This window comes from Nymphalis io, chromosome 21, assembly GCF_905147045.1.
Source record: "Nymphalis io chromosome 21, ilAglIoxx1.1, whole genome shotgun sequence".
Classification (NCBI taxonomy): Eukaryota; Metazoa; Arthropoda; class Insecta; order Lepidoptera; family Nymphalidae; genus Nymphalis; species Nymphalis io.
In genome coordinates, this window is record NC_065908.1 from 4,610,140 (window position 1) to 4,627,746 (window position 17,607).

At 32.5% G+C, this 17,607-nt stretch overlaps 2 protein-coding genes across 3 annotated transcripts in view; one reads left to right on the forward strand and one right to left on the reverse strand.

Moving 5' to 3' along the window:
- The window catches only part of LOC126776810 (transcription factor Sox-6), a 488,433-nt gene that overhangs the window by 430,556 nt on the left and 40,270 nt on the right, over nucleotides 1–17,607 (forward strand). The gene's annotated exons all lie outside the window — the stretch shown is intronic.
- LOC126776767 (uncharacterized) overlaps nucleotides 10,477–17,607 on the reverse strand; it is a 167,163-nt gene continuing 160,032 nt past the window's right edge. For both annotated transcript variants that reach the window (XM_050499517.1, XM_050499516.1), the window contains 2 exons: nucleotides 13,896–15,343; nucleotides 10,477–13,536 (listed from right to left, as the gene is read on the reverse strand). In XM_050499517.1, coding sequence (XP_050355474.1) covers nucleotides 12,446–13,536; nucleotides 13,896–15,327 — 2,523 coding nt within the window. In that variant the 5' untranslated portion in view covers nucleotides 15,328–15,343 and the 3' untranslated portion in view covers nucleotides 10,477–12,445. The remainder of the gene's footprint in view (nucleotides 13,537–13,895; nucleotides 15,344–17,607) is intronic.

Consider the following 17,607-nt stretch of genomic DNA (forward strand, 5'->3'; position numbering starts at 1 on the left):
TCGGCATAAAATATATCGTACGTGATGCTCCGAGGTCTGGAGTATTCTAATTTCATCAAAATATCATCAAAACCCGTTCAGCTTTTAGCATGATTCGGTAATTACATAATAAAAGGAAATGTTATATTCAACTGGTATTGTGCGTTTTGGGATAAAATATATATAATATATAGGATCTTACTATTCTATTAAGCCGTATTCTTTGCGCTTATACGAACTGTGTTAACCTCGCTTATGTTTATTATTAATGGAAAACATAAATAAAGCTATCATCTTCAATATTCAAAACATCAAATCGCAACGAAACGAGCACTACCTTAAAGTCTGCGTAACACATTCGTGCAAATAAAAAAGCAAAATAAATCAAACAGTAGCCGTCTTCGTTGGTATTTTACCGTATTTTAGCGAAAATTGAAAGTTAACTGAAATGCTGGTTTTACATTGACGAATATACTTTACGCATATTTGCTAATTGCTTTTATTATTAATATAGGCAGGAAATATACCTTAATTGTACTTCAAACTTAAGACCGAAACAAGAATTACAATTGTTTACATAGATATTTATCTTTCAATATAATAAATGTAAATCGGGGGAAACTAGCAGCTAAAATATTTACAGATTAAACTACGATAATTCATAATACTTTATTATATCAATAATCCCATTCATCCAATAGAAATCGCGTCACTTATTATACGCAGTACGTATAAATATGCGTTTGCGCAAGCGGCACGGAATTGATTCGAATTTAGTTTCCAACAACGATTTAAAAGCTTTATTTAAAGATGTATAGCACGTAGTACCCTTATCTTAATAAATTTAGTTTAATAAAAAAATTGTATGCTAAGTATTCACTCAATAATTTTTTATTTCAGTTCGAGGCAACTTTGTGATTTTTTTCTATCATGACAATTTTTAGGAATCCTGTGATTGACGATTAATTGAAAGCGATTATTGTCATGCTGGTCAAACTAAACAATTTCGAATTATAGAGTCCCTTCGATTTTTGCAAGTAACCCTATTGTATTCCGTATATCGAGCTTGAGAACGGAGGAAAGCAGTATTAAGATAGTTGTCGAAACAATTTCATAGATGGCGCTGTTTGCTGAATTAGATCTATCGTGATTTTTTTTTTTTTTTATAGAATAGGAAGGCGGACGAGCATATGGGCCACCTGATGGTAAGTGGTCACCAACGCTCTTAGACATTGGCATTGTAAGAAATGTCAACCATCGCTTACATATCCAATGCGCCACCAACCTTGGGAACTAAGATTTTATGTCCCTTGTGCCTGTAATTATACTGGCTCACTCACCCTTCAAACCGGAACACAACAATACCAAGTACTGCTGTTTTGCGGTAGAATATCTGATGAGTGGGTGGTACCTACCCAGACGAGCTTGCACAAAGCTCTACCACCAGTAATTCTCTACATATCATTTTAAGTTCTGTTATTGAAAAGATATCCAATTTGCGTTTGCAATGTATACCAGTGTTTTAAGACAAATTATAAGATATTTACCTAATGAAACGTATGCAATGGATTTCCATGGCGGGCATTGGAGATAAATGACTATAGTAAAATCACACAAAAATCCCCGTTGAATAGTGATTGAATTTTATTTATTTCTATCTTATTATTTATAAAATATGATAAGGTAAACCTTACAAGTACGAAGTCGGCTTGTCAAGCTAATGTTTGTCAAATGTTGAGTTTAAAAACTGTTGTGGAGTGATGTTTGTTTGTTCTTTGGACTTGGGCGTATGTCTGGTGCGGATGTGACAATCCTCTCTTTCCCGCACGGCCAAATGTTCTCGTTTATCACGTGAATGTACGGTGAATTAATTATGAGCGTGCGTCTTTATGGCTACGGGTATAACGTTCAAAATAGCATGGCATACAGTCATCGGGGAATTAAGATTAATTACAGAGAGACATAATTGCTACGTCAATAGGAGGGGCTGGTCGTTTACGTTACCCGTGAGAGTGACATCTGGAGCGTTCTATGATATCGACTGTGTAACAGTAGGGTCGGTTAATATGGAGATGTATTCTCTCTCATTGAATTATAGTCAAATTATAAACAATTAGATAGAATCAATTCTATATTTTTTGCTGTATCTCATTGGTATGGACTTTTGTTGTCTGAGAATAAATGATTATTATTATTAATTAAAACTTTTTAAAGTAATAAATTATGAACAGCAAATAATATAACATCACAAATACATTTTAAAAGAATAGGTTGTTTATTTATTTGGACTAAAAATAGAACAAGACCTAAAATTTATTGATGCAAAGCATATTGTATTCTATACAATATTGTCAATTAATGTTTCACCGTGTCGTTCACTGGACATGATTTATTTACCAAAACAAATTGCGGTTGTACATGACAATATGTCAATAAAGCAATGGAATAGTTTTAGAATTAGATCGACAGTACAAAAACTTAGATCATTATAAAAGATGAATATTCTTTTTAGTTATTTTTTTTTCGAGCAATTAATACATATCACAGAAAATATATTATACGATAGCAACTACAATAGTATTAAGCTGTGTCGTAGCTCCTAACGCCTTCCAATTCGACTTTGGTAATTTCATTAAGTTCGTACAACTACGTTAATAAAGTTTTAACATATTTAATGTATAATATTAGTTTTGAGGTTCATATATACTATTCATATATTTACTATATACAATATGGATACACTTGAACACAGAAGACAACAGAGTGATATGTTGCTACTTCAAGCAATATTGGTAGGCAAAATTGACTGTCCGGACCTGTTATCAGCCATTTCGCTAAACGCATCTTCATTTAGATCCCGTAAACCTTTTCCATGTGCGTAAGTCAAATTCTAACTATGCCCAAAATTCCAACATACAACGTCTGGCACGAACTTATAATAAATTTTATTCTGACCTTGACTTTTTCCACTTATCAAAAATGCAATTGAAAGGAGAAATAATTCAAATTCATCGGAAAAAAATAAAGTGAATAATAAACACACACACACACGCAAACACACACACACAAACAAGTGAACACAAACAATACATACGAATTAATATTAAGCAAGAATGTTTTTTTTTTTACTGTAAATATTAATACTTAAACTATGTCTTTATTTTTATTTTTTCGGAAGCTTCGTATTATAAAATTGTAGTCCTATGTGGCCTTACTTTAATAATGAGTAATAACTGTACAACAATTTTTGTAACGCTGTTGATTACAAGTAAAAATAAATATTTACAGCAAAATACACCACTCATCAGAGTACTAAATGTGATTTTGTCCTTGTCTGGACAGAAGCGATTACCAAAAGGTATGTAGAGATAAAATATCGGCGTACGCCGAATAATCGACGCGCATTCACATGCTTATCACGTAAAGAAATATTTTAAGGATATTGTTTAAGATTTGTTTATCATAACAAAGACAAGATCACCAGAACTAATTGACTTCTCGATGACGTAAACTGTCGATCGTCTCTAACTCACTTCATTACTCACTCGTGAAATTTTGACAACCAACTCATCGTGATGTACTATTTTGATGCGTGCATTCTTGAAATGTTATAATTATTTCGATCAATGTCGCATAATACTCTCTCTAATAAGCCGAGATGGCCCAGTGGTAAGAGCGCGTGACGATTTTAACTGATGGTCGTGGTTTCAAACCCGGCCAAGCACCACTGAATTTTCATATGCTTATTTTGTGATTATAATTCATCTTGTGCTGGACAGTGAAGGAAAAAATCGTGACTGCATGTGTCTAATTTTACTGAAATTCTGCCACAAGTGTATTCCACCAACCCACATTGGAGCAGCGTGGTGGAAAAACCTTTTTCTTAACAATGGAGAGGAGGCCTTAGCCCAGCAGTGGGACATTCAGAGGCTGTTACTGGTACTGGTACTCTCTGACATTTCACGACCGTTTTCTGCGGTGAACTTCGAGTTTGTTCGTACTGTATAGACCGACTATTGCATAAACTTAACATTAATTCTAATCGAACGACTTAAATAAAGAATATTTAATCAGTAATGCTCTTTTGGTTGTCTTCAAATGTTTTTGAAATTTTATTTATTTTAATAATAAGAATAACAAAAACAACAACATTGCGCAGAAAATGAATAAATTTATTGCATTTTGAAAGTAATTTATAAAATACACTTGTTTGTTCACTACAACTACAAAATATGCAGCAAACAAACAAATAAAGATCTAATTCCTCGTAGAAAACAGCTTCTAACTGACTAAGCATAAATCAGAATATCAGCCAAGAAGTAGTCTTAAGTTTATTTTTCTTTAACTCTCTGGAACTTAAGTGTTTACTTAGTTATTTATTGCATGTTTTGCAAAGAGATATCTTAGATATAGTATCTGAAGGTAATTTGTAAATTTTATTGCTTATCAGTTGTCGCCCGCAGATTCACCCGCATGTTAGAGAGGAGGGGCCCGGTGTTAGGTATAAAAAATATCCTTTTTCCTTCCTTGGGGTTCAAGCTTGCTTCATATATAATAAAATTATATCAAATTCAGAACAGTGGTTTGCCATGAAAGCGCAAGACATACAGAGTTACTTTAACATTTATAATATTATCGTATATGTACAAGTAAGGCGTTACGTGTGTTTGCGGATAGTGGTATGCACCGTTATTTTAATAAAACTAGTGAGATTTTTTTTTTTATAGAATAGGAAGGCGGACGAGCATATGGGCCACCTGATGGTAAGTGGTCACCAAACGCCCTTAGACATTGGCATTGTAAGAAATGTTAACCATCGCTTACATCACCAATGCGCCACCAACCTTGGGAACTAAGATGTTATGTCCTGTAATTACACTGGCTCCTTGTGCCTGTAATTACACTGGCTCACTCACCCTTCAAACCGGAACACAACAATACCAAGTACTGCTGTTTTGCGGTAGAATATCTGATGAGTGGGTGGCACCTACCCAGACGAGCTTGCACAAAGCTCTACCACCAGTAAGATTGCAAGCTGTCGAAAAATTTTGAATAGAGCATTACATTACATCCGTTTATTTACTATATAATAACAATCCGTTAATAGAAATATTGATATTTAAGCAATAACTTCAAATCAAATCTGTTTTTACTATTCATTTATAATTTTAACTAACTCCATAACCTAGATCAATAGCTTGCAGATTTCGAGGTCCGGAATTCAAATATCGGGTTTTCGAATGAAAAGTTGTTGAATTTTTTTTGTTTTGAGTTAGGAGTTTTTGGTAATGTTGAATATCCTTACCTTGAAAAGCTGTTTTCTCCCTCCGGGTTACGGGATTGCCATCACATCAATTACTATAGTGAGAAAAGAGATAATGCATCTATGTTGTACACAAACCAGTGTGCTAAACAGCATGACAACGGCGTGGTCGAATGAAATCCAAATCTTTTTAAAATAACCTTTTCTCTTAGGTCTCAACAATGAGACATTTACAGGCTCTGCTGACAACTAATTGGACATGTCTGCAAGTCGTAGATGCATCTAACAAAGTATGTAAATAAATTTATAAAGCCGATTTTAATATACTTTATAAGACGCATTGGTTTTAAATTGCAATTATATAAAATTTGTTTGTCTTGAGTTGATCTGTTGATGCAGAAAAGAGATGGTCCTCAAAGGCTACGAGTTAAGTCCTCGAGTGCGTACTCAGTTGGTTTGTTGTTCTGTAAAATAAAATGTACATCATTGTTATTAGAAATGAATAGTGTTGCTAGTAAATACTAATTTGAATATATTTATTTGTTTTCTTAACAGATTAAATAAAAATGGATTATTTCTAGTTTATTATCAAAACGCCATTTTTGCGCAATAATGTCATAAGTAATGAATATTAAAGTCGTTTATTTATGTTCAGAATACAAAGCGTAATTTAAAAAATATTCCAGAGTAACCGTGTCCAATTGCATTTTGTCACAATCACTCGAGCAAGAATTATGGTTGTTCCACATTCTCGTATAAAACATGATTATTATGTGTCTTTGTGTTCTATTTTCAATATTAAAAAATATAAGTATTTTTTATATTCTTTATAACAAAGTACGATTTTTTTATTCTAGTATTTATTTGTCGTATTTGCGACATGTCTTAAACACACTATATAAAAGAAGATAAGATTTTATTTTTATGTGACTTCCTTTGGTGTGTGATAAATTTCGAAGCCCAATTCGAGTGTCACTTTTCTAAGCGTTACATGACTTTTAGTGAAACGTATAAATTTTGTTTTCTAATAAAATTGCGTACAATATTTTATTTAAAAAAAAATTTACTTGCGTGTACCATGTCTCTCGATAATACAATTAAAGAACGACACCATTGCGAGAGTGAGGCTGTAGCAGCATTTTAAAACATTGCTTTTGTTACGAAAAAAAAACCAAACACAAATAAACAGTACAGGGTTGCCAGAAACATCGGTTTTATAATTTTAGTGCAATTATAAAGAGACGTTTTATTTTATTAAGTTTAATTTTCACGTGAAGTAATTGATAATAATATTAATTATCTATAAATTACATTTCTTAAATTATAGGTTACAGCTTTCGCTGCTGGGTCGCCCGCTGTGTAGACCTCCCAAATAGCTAACGCTAGTAGGCTCAGCCTTTTCCAAGCCTTAATTATCTTTGCACAGAATAGTACATATAACTTGCATATGTTATTGAATATATTGTGCAAATTTCGATATTTTATTTTCTCTTCAATATTAGAAGTAAATAATATTTAGTTAATATTAAATATTATGCATGTTTTTTCATCGTTGTTCTAATCGTAGTATACTTACTACGTGGCTCATGTTATGAAACCAATGTAAGACTTACTCCAAGCATATATTTGGTTAGAACTCCGAGCTAACAAGACCAAGCGAGCGGCTATTCGAAGTTTCACTGTTTTTAATTCAAATACTTTAATAAAAAGAAAACAATCCAACGCATATCGATAAATTACTATATGCTAATGAATAAAGGAACTTCAATTTAAAACACAACTCAGTAACATGTGAAATAATAATGCTAATGGCATATACTATGGCGTTATATACAAGGTTTTGTTGACTTAGTTAATTTGTGTCTCTAAAGAAATTTGCGTCTAGTTCTTTTTATATTTTCTTTATTTTAATTATGTGAAGGTTTTTTTGGTTTACGTAACTGTATTTCTATATTGCTTTTCATTCATTATCTTAAAGAAATATACACTGTGGTGTCTTTGTAATTCTATCGAGGATATCGGTTACTTATCCGTTTAATTATATCTATAATTATAAATTCGTTTGTCTTGACTGACTATTAAAGCATAACATTTGAAACAGGTTTATTAAAAGTTACGCTACGAAGGATTTTTTGGAAATTTGTACTTTAAATGCAAATAACTTTGTATGAATTTTTCACGTACGAAATCGACATGGGGTATTAGTATATTATATTAGTAAAAAGGTTCTTTAATTTTACTAAATAACGATTAATATGCCTTGTTATGTCAGTCACTCAGTTATTCTTTTATTATATGTATGACTGATGATTTTCCTTGACCATTGAAATATACAAAGTGGGAACGAAGTACGAATCTATTTTGGTGTTTACATTTATTCGATTGAACATGTTCAGGAAGCAACGAAAGGTCATTCACTTCAGTTTATTTGGTACGTTGAAATATACTGGACGCTTTCTCTGTAATGTGTTTAATGAGAAGTTACTTTTATTTACCGGTAGGGCTTGGTAGATACCGCACACTCATCATTCGTTCTAACATTAGAAGTTTATAAACGATTTGGTCTGGCTATATCTTTTAAAGAGATTATGCTTTTTCGTAACAATAATTTTTATTATTTTTTTTAATAATTCATCCTTTTTTGTAATTAGGTGATGGTTATTTTACTATATCACTAAACAACAATTATAACACTTGTAATTACAGGCACGTCCTTGTGCATTGAAGGGACAAGGGTGACGGTATAAAAATGATTTTTAAATTTCCAGCCTTAGTGTGTATGTGTGAAGTGGTCACACCAGTGGACACCTTGCCATCAGATGAATCATTTCTGAACTAAGATTAAATAAAAAAAGATGCTATGTCCATATTAAACAAAAAAGAAATTAAATATTTTTTTTTTAATAGCCATAAAATGTTTATTAAAACATTAAATCTGCTTTTTTAATTTAATTTTTTAATTAAGATACTTAACAAAGTAATTAAGGGTTTTTTTGTTATTATATTAGCCTAAAATTTAATTATACAATATTGTAACTTATAATATAATAAATTAAAAATATTTTTTACTGTATACTAATATTTAAAATATCTTGTTCGTGTAATAGTTAACTCAGACTGCAGTTCATGGGGGTCCAAATTCAAAACTGAGTTTCTCATTCAATCATTGTTATGTATTAATGATAATGTTATGATGAAAAATAATGATAAATCAATATAAAAAATATATGTATTAAAAATACCATCCCTGACGTCTTAAATTTTATGAGGCAAGTATTGGGCAGTAAAAATCACAATGGGAGTGCGTTTATGACTCTTGTATTTAGGTCATCGGTTCATTTCTCGCCTTTTCTTTATTACCCCCTCTTCCCATCCCCGGAGGGTTTATGAATCGGTGAAGAAAGGGCTCATTTATGTAGTCAGGTCAGGATTATAGGGATTTGTCACGGTTATGTTTATGTCGATTGATTCTATAGTTCGTATTTGTAAGTGGGACAGAGTTATTCATTAGGGTTTTTTTTTGAGTTTTGCAACTTTGTAATTTTATTAGTCGATATTTATTTATTTGATATACATAACTTATTACAGTACAGTTACACAATCGTTATACAAAAATAAAGGTACCTAATAGTTATAAGTACAGTACTACACAGTTACAGTACTAAGTAGACAGTAGAAAATAGAAAAATTTTTTTGTTTTAAAGTATTAAGCATGGTATTGTTTTAATGTATTTTTAAAACCCATACAGTTTAGCCATGAATGTCCAGGGCTGGATTATCAGCAGTGTTCAAGAATTTAAAGCTTTTTTTAGCCTAACTGTAATCATATTTGTATTATGAAGAGGTAAGTTTCGTTTGTTTGTTATTCTCATTATTAATTGGTTGCTAGTGGTGTTAGTATATCTGATTATATTATGTTGTGTATTTTGTTAATATATATCTAAAATACTATGACCGTTGCGCTTTAAATCAAACTGGCTCAGGAACATTGCAATACATAGTATTTATGTACGGAAGTAGAATAACCGATAGTTGATTATTTACTTACATATAATTTATTCATTGAACTTTCTCGTGCTTGATCAAATTCTGTATAATAATAATATCCTGGGACATTATTCACATACCGCCATCTCATCCCAAACTAAGCAGGGCATATACTACTTTTCCTTTGTAAATACATACTTATATGGATAATTACACCCAGACTCAGGCCAAACAGGCATGTTTATACACATAAATGTCTGTCCTGGGTGGGAATCGAACCCACAACCTTCAGCGTGAAAGGCGAGTATCTACCAACCATGCCAACCGGCCCGACAAATTCTGTCACATATAAATAATGGACCATCAAACGATATAGTTTCCACTAATTTTAAGTACGATAAATTAATATTAAAATTAACGAATGTAATCTAAAATTGTTCATTGTAATCAGTTTCATCATACATATTTTATACCACAACATTACTATACCAGCGTTAATATATTTTATCCAATAATAATAAGGAATGTATATTAGAAATGTCAGAAAATGATTTCAAAATATAGGAGTAACAAAATCAATATGGTAGAAAGTAAATTTAGCAAACAATAGTAACAGGACGAAAACGTATCGCTACGAGCGAGCGAAAGTATGCGTTTACCGGTTTTGCATGGTCGCGGTGCGTCATTTTTTTTTTATAGAATAGGTAGGCGAACGAGCATATGGACCATCTGATGGTATGTGGTCAGCAACGCCCATAGACATTGGCATAGTAAATGTTAACCATCGCTCACATCGCCAATGCGCTACCAACCTTGCATACTAACACTCTTCAAACCGGAACACAACAATACTAAGTTCTGCTGCTTTGTGGTAGAATATCTGAAATCGTCATCGTCATCTACGCATATTTACCTCACAGACCTACCACACATACATACATAGACATACTTGGGCACAAAATGGCGGATACCTGCTGATGACTGCGGCTACGATGTCCTCATTTTACTGCTAGTGTATATGCATTCTACGTGTATTTTTTATACAAATTTATAAAATTATATATATTATATAAATATATATTTAATAAAAGAGACGCAGGTTTAATTCAGTATATTTTTAGCTAATGGTAACTAGTTAACTACAACAACAAGATTAATTATGATTAGTAAATTAGAAAGTATCATTAGCATTATTATATATTTTTTACTTTTTTTAGGTTAGGTAAGGTTGAAATAAAAAGTAAATATACTGAAATATAGCTTTAATCAGTTTTAATAATGTTCATAATATGTACATGTAGCGCTTACACCTATATAAAAACAAATGTTTACAGTAAATATTGTGAAAACCATACTTCTTGTACTTTCCGTTCTAAAATAATCATGCCGTATAATTGACCACAAAAGCTAATAGTTTTTTAATTTTCGAAAGTATATTTAAACGATTTATTTTTTGTATGCTTGACAAAGCTCATACATATTAAAAACGGCGTTGTAAACTGTGAAATATAAAACCATTGTTTACAAACAAATTATTTATACGAATTTTAAAATGTTTTAAATTCGCAATCACCAATAAAATACATCAAAAGTATAAAATCAATCGAACTCGATTTAATTCCAACCGTTCCTATATTCAAAGTCACTATTGAGATGAACATTTTGTTTATTTCAAGTACGCTAAGAATATTATATCACGCTGTATAATGTCATTTTCGTGCGAAACAATCGGCAGCACTTAAACACTAAGCACAATATGACATAATAATACGTACATGTAATTCTTATCCAGTACATTCGATTAAAAACATAATAAATAAGTTTAATAAAAAAAAAAAAACATTACAAAAATAAGCACCAGTAACTAAAATATAAGCTAATGTCATAACGTAACGTCGATGTGCACCACAATACAATACAAGAGTGTTATAACATTTTTTAATGTTCAATTAAAATAATTTGTTTACACGAATATTCACGCAACATGTATAATATTTTTTTTCTGGTTACGTCTATAGATATATATATTGATCAATTCATTGTCGAATATATCTTATCCATATTTACAATATAAGGCCTTATTCTAATGACGATTTTGATAATTAAAATTGGTGCAAATCGACTCGTAATCAACAAAACTCTTTTAGGAACTATTTTTCCTATTCAGTTTAGAATCATTCGTTGAAAGCTACTGATACAGAATCCTAATTGTAATCACTGATTGGAATGGTTTAAATCATTATTAAAAGACTTTTTCGAGACATCTGATCTGTATTAAGAGATAGATTAGAAATTGATGACAATTGTTTTTGGCCACTATTTACAAAATGAAATGTTCCTTAAAAATTTTGATTACATTTATGCTGAAAATACATATTGTCAAATGGTTTAAAAAATTGACATTTTAAAATAAAACATTTCACATTAACATATTTGCTGACAAAATACACAGTCTTAAAAAGAGCTAACAACTAAAATTATATTAACTTAGAAATTAAGTTAAATATTTCAGAAGTATGAATGTATATGTAAGTGAAATAAAAAATATCCACACAATTAGAAATTTTCGAAACCTTTCGCCATTAATAAAATAGCTGTTCACAAATTTCGATAAGGGGTAGGTACTAATTTTATTTTTAATTTCGAACTCGTGTGAATTTATCGGGAAATGAAAGCGAAGGATCAAATAAACGCTTTTAGAAACTATTGACACGATCAACAGTTGAAAAGCTAACCCATTACGCCTTTCATCTATTAAATTTTAGTTTTAATGACGTTTCATTCGAAAGTGCATGATATAAAGGTATAACGTGGAATTAATACGAAACAGGAATGTCGAATGCGAGAATAAATTTAGGATAATCAGTCTTGATAGTCGATGAACAGACGGCCCTACAAATGGCAAGCGAATCGAAAAGCTACCGTTTCATTGTCTTAAAATTATAACCACACATAATAAATACTTAAAATATAACGCATGTTTTTTGTTCTCAAACGTTATAACTTAATCATGGCTGTTACGCTATACTTATGACGTCATCGCGAAATGGTCCATAATGCAATTGTACGCATTAGTAAAAAATCTAGCACGAGATATTTACACGAGCACCGCAAAATAATGATCCGGTTGCACTTTCATCGTTCACTGATAACACTTCACTGTGACGTATCACTAAAAGCTCGTTGGCACTGTTTGTTCAGTCCGTTTCGAGTTTACTACACTTCTGTGCCATCTTCGCCTTCATCTTCGAAGAGGGGTTCGTTCGGGTTCACTTCGGTGGTAGGTTTCTTTTTAGGCTTTGGCGGTGGTCTAGGAGGAATTTTACCACTTCTTCCCATAGTGCCGGATTGATTCAATGATACATTGCTCTCGTTCTTTCTTGGGTCATCTCTAGATGGAGAGCCTACCTCATCTTTTTCCGATCTTGGATTTCTTCTTAGCGAACCTGTTTCTGGTTTACCTTTGCGACTAAGTGTACTGTTGTCGGAAATTTGCGACTGAGCGTCCGCGTTCCTATTATCCATGACGTTGACTAACTGCTTTCTAGGCTCAGTTTGTGGGGTTGATGTGTTTTTTGCTGTCCAACTCATTCTTTGGTTCACCGGTTCTTGTGGACCTGGCGTGGAGAGTTGATTGGATAATTGAGAACTGATGCTGTTTCGAGTGGGAGTAAATGGAGGTGGTACAGGCGAAGGAGCAGGTTCTTGTTCTTCTATAGGTGCGTAGTAAACTGGAGGATGTGGATTAGGGTACACAGTAGGTGTTGCTGGAAGAGGTCTATTTCTCATCGGTGAAAATTGTTGTTCTAATCCAGCTTTATTTAATGAAAGAACAGAACTTCCGTCTGCAGTTGTCCTTAAGCCCAAATTATCATAAAGTGGTTCTTGTGCTTCGGCGCTAGGCAGTATTTGTGTACTGGCTGTGCTAGACCATGATGGTACCCTAGGTCTTCTTGGTATTGTAACGTATCCTTGCCTTGGTGTTACTACCGGTGGTGTAATTGGTGCTGTAAAGGGTGATTGTGATCGCGAATACGGTAAAGTTCTGAAGAGATTTTGATTGGTGGTCATACCGTAAATAGGGGAGTGGATTGGGCTAACTGGGTTTATTTGTAGTCTGCTTGTATCTGGAACTGTTGATGCATTGCTGGCTGCAGGAGAAATTTGAGCAGCTCTCGCTGGGAAAGATAAAAGGTCTGGCGGATACGCACGCCCGTCCGTACGACCATACTCTACGTTCAGAGCGTCTTGTGATCTTTTTGTATGCTGATCAAAGTCTAGCGATCTCTTTTCGTCATCATTGTGAGCTAAAACAAAAGAAAATATTGCGTATAAGAATAAGTTCAAATCAAATATATCTCTGATGAGTTATGTATGTTATGTGTTAACTATTGTACTGTAATACCATAAATAAGAATAATCAATTCTTGTTAGGTATATTCTAAATCTTTTGAATTCATTTAACTTTCGCTAAATATAACATGGTGAGAAAATTAATTTTAGAAAATAAACTTAAAATTCATTGGGAGGACTGTGACTCATACTATAAATATAGTAATAATAAAAAGTTATAACATTAAAGTTTCATATTAAAGTTATTATATTATTGTAAAATTAGATCTTTATCATTATTATTATATTTTAGAGTTAAAAATAATCAACTTACCAAAAACAGAATCATTATCAAGTAATGTCTTATTTAGTTCCGACATTTCAGTAGTGCTGGTGATCGATAAAGGAGCGTCGTATCTTCTAGGTGGCTTTGTGACTGGATTAACGGCGGTGATCAGACTTTTCTCCATTTCTGGTATAACCGACCCTTCAATCAGAGCCTCTCCATTAACGTTATCTTTCTTTTTCTCCGAACCACGTCTCCGACAGCAATAATAACAGAGTATTACTAAAATTATTAGCAATATGGCTGCCGTGCAGGATATTCCAATTAAAACCGGTAACATATTGTTGTCCATTCCTGGAGGGGCAACGATTCCAGGGGGAGCGTGAGCTATAGCCAACGTCAAACTCCTTTCTTCAACGCCACCAGCATTTTTTGCTACACACAAATATTCTCCATTATCAGAGCTGCCAGCATCGAATATAGTTAGATTTACCCATTTACTATTTTCTGAATTACTCTGCGTTACAAAATATTTAATTTCACCTTGATATCTGTATGTGCCATCAATAATTTGAGCATTTAACACCCAATTCACTTCCGGTAAAGGATTACCATCAACTTGGCAAGAAAGAGTTACATTTGTATCTGATGAACGCAACGTTGTTTTAGTTGAAGGATAAATTATACTTGGCCTGCAAGCAAAATCACTAGAATCTAGCTCCTTCCATAATTTCCCATTTACTTTGGCCGGTTCGCTACATGATATAGGTGACGTGTAGAAATTTTTGCTAATGACCCAATTTCTGAAAGGTTGTAAGTAGCAATCACATTTCCAGGGATTATCGTGAACGTCGAGGTTAGATAACGACGTTAAAGCGCTCAGGGTATCTATTTTAAGGTGTTCTAATTTATTACCATCTAATCGTAAGATATTAAGTTTTGGCACATTCATAAATGTCTTTACGCCTATTTGTACTAGATGGTTGTTGCTCAAATCGACTTTTTGCAGGAACGGTAAATTATTAAATAGGCCATTTTCTAACTTCTCTATTTGATTATCATTGAGCAAGATCCACCTTATTTTTGATGTTTCCTTAAAAGTTTCCGCGTGTAACGTTTTAAGGTCGTTTTTCGATAAGTCTAGTTCGATCATAATCGCGAGACCGCTTAGTCCATTTTTATGTATCGTTATTAACTTACATTCTTTTAATATAAGTTTCTTTAGATTTATTAATCGGACATCCTCAAAAGCGTGCCTCGTGACTTCGTATAGTTCGTTATTAGTTAGGTCTAGTATCTGAATCTCTGTGCTTAATGTTTTGGGTATGTCATGGAAGTTCGAGTGTGAACAGTCAGCTTGTTTGTTTCCGCTCGCCCAGACACATTTGCATTCTTGTGGACAGTTTGCAGTGAAATCTGCATTGACTAACGATAGCCCCAGGCTGAAGGCTACTATGTAGTAAAGCGTTCGAGTCTCCATTTTGTATCTCGGAATTCTGCAACAAGAAAAAAAAAGTATTTCATTTTCTATCCTGTTAAAACTTTATAGTATTAGTTTACAATACATTATTTCAGTTATAATCAATTCTAGCTAACTTTTAACGACAAATAAAAAAAAACTGATTTCATCATAGAATACTTCAATACCAAAACTTACGCAAGGAATGTTTATATAGAGATGTTAATGAAGAATTTAATTTACTTCTTACAAGGGTTTAAGGTTACAATAGAAAACGTTATTACAACTTAAGGGCCGGTCTAGTCCCATAAAAAACGTTAAGACACTTAAGTAAACGTGTTTTGGAAGCGTTATAACAGCAATAAAGTCAGCAGCTGAAAATAGGAGCTGCAATAACGCACGGTAGTTTTAATGGTCGCATTAAGAGCCAAGGGAAACGTATATACGTCCACTTTTAGAGTTGTAAAAGTTAAGTTTACAAATGTAAAGTATTAACAGATGAAATACCATTCAGATAAACACGTTGGGAAACATCACCGTAAAGAATATCAAGATGTTTAGATGATACTGACTGTGATGAGTGATAGGATTTTTTTAATTTCTAAGTTTGGTAAAAGATTTTGTTTGCAATAAATCAAGAGTTTTTGTTTATAAGAGGCTATATTTCAATCGTTTGTGGACATTGTTTTATTTTCTGCTTCGAGATTTTAACATCTGGTTTTCTTTGAGAGCGGTTTAATTTATCGGCAGAATTTTATAGCTTTTTATGTGTGAAAAGATATTCATTTCAGTTCAATCACAAGAAACCAGACGTGGTTGTTTACTTTATTAGAAATTTCTTCACATCTATCTCACAACTCAATAAATACTTTTTCTTCTTTATTTAAATACAAGTTAATAGTTTAAAAATAGCTTAACTGCTATTGAGAAAAGTTTCCCATTGTACCACAATATTGTGGTACAATATTGTGGTACAATGGGAAATACCAATCGCTAGCAAACAATAAAAGTAATATATGCAATGACTACAATGTCTATACCTTTGATCGTTCGCCAATTTATGCTATTAATAAAAAATATATATATTTTTCAAGCTATAAACAAAATTTCTCTCACTAAATAGATACACAACTTTGAGCTCATTGCAGTGAGATGTGTTACATTTTCGAAAGTCTGCTCTTGACATTTGTGAGGACAATTCCATTTTAATTAAATCCTACAACTTCCAAGGGAAATAACGCAGAAATGTTGCATAATTTTTTACATCAGACGATAATTTCGTTTTCCGCGTCGATAAAATGCGAGGAGCCTACGTATTTCATTACATAACATGGTATTTCTTTATCTAAGCTTTTTGATATTGCCATCATATTAAAAGGTCAAGAATTTCTGAATGTAATTAAAGGTGTTACAATTTTTTTAATATTACTTTTATATTTATTACAGAATTAATTACATTAAATATATAGCTACTGTACCAATCGTGACCGCGTGGAATGGTTGCAAGAATGCTAGCAGCATTCCTTAAATATATTGAATGACATTTTACTAAGAATAATTAGATATTTTAGCGTAATAAAAGCAGTTAAAGACGGAGGTTCAGAGTTAGAATCTTCTAAACGAGCCATACCAAATACGAATTTGATTTGACAGAAGACGAGTAAAAAGCTCGTTTTAGGTAGTTTACGATAATTATCTTAAACGTTGTGACGGCGACGCGTGAACAGAGCAATTTAGACCTAAGTGTGTTACGCTGTGTGATCTTCCCTTATGATTGTGGCGTGTGGTGTAAGATTTATTTCTTTTTAAATGTCTTCTTTAGAAAAGTTTTTAATCTATAGGCCATATAACATATGGAGATCTGTAGTCGTCAAACGTTTAATGAAGCATATAAGTATAAATCGAATTTATAATAAAACTAGCAGATTCGCGCGGTTTAACTCGCGTGGATTAGTAAAATTCACTTTCGTGGAACGTAGCATACTTCAGTTTCTAATGCAAAATTATTTTCTAAACAAGTACTAGAGTGTATATTAAGATTATTTGTTATTATCTAAAATTAATACAAAACGATAAAAATTGAACGATTTTAATACAATACTAAATAAGCAATCAAATAAAAACGCTTCAGCCTGCAACGTACAATTGTAATATACATGGTGCGCGTAACTTCGCTCTCTTTTGTCGTAACGTAATGTCGTAATTCCAGGGCTTGTTATTGGGACAGAAGGATTACAGGAATACCCCGTACACTGCTAGCAGATATTATATGTGTTTAATAACAGGGATACGTTTTCAGTT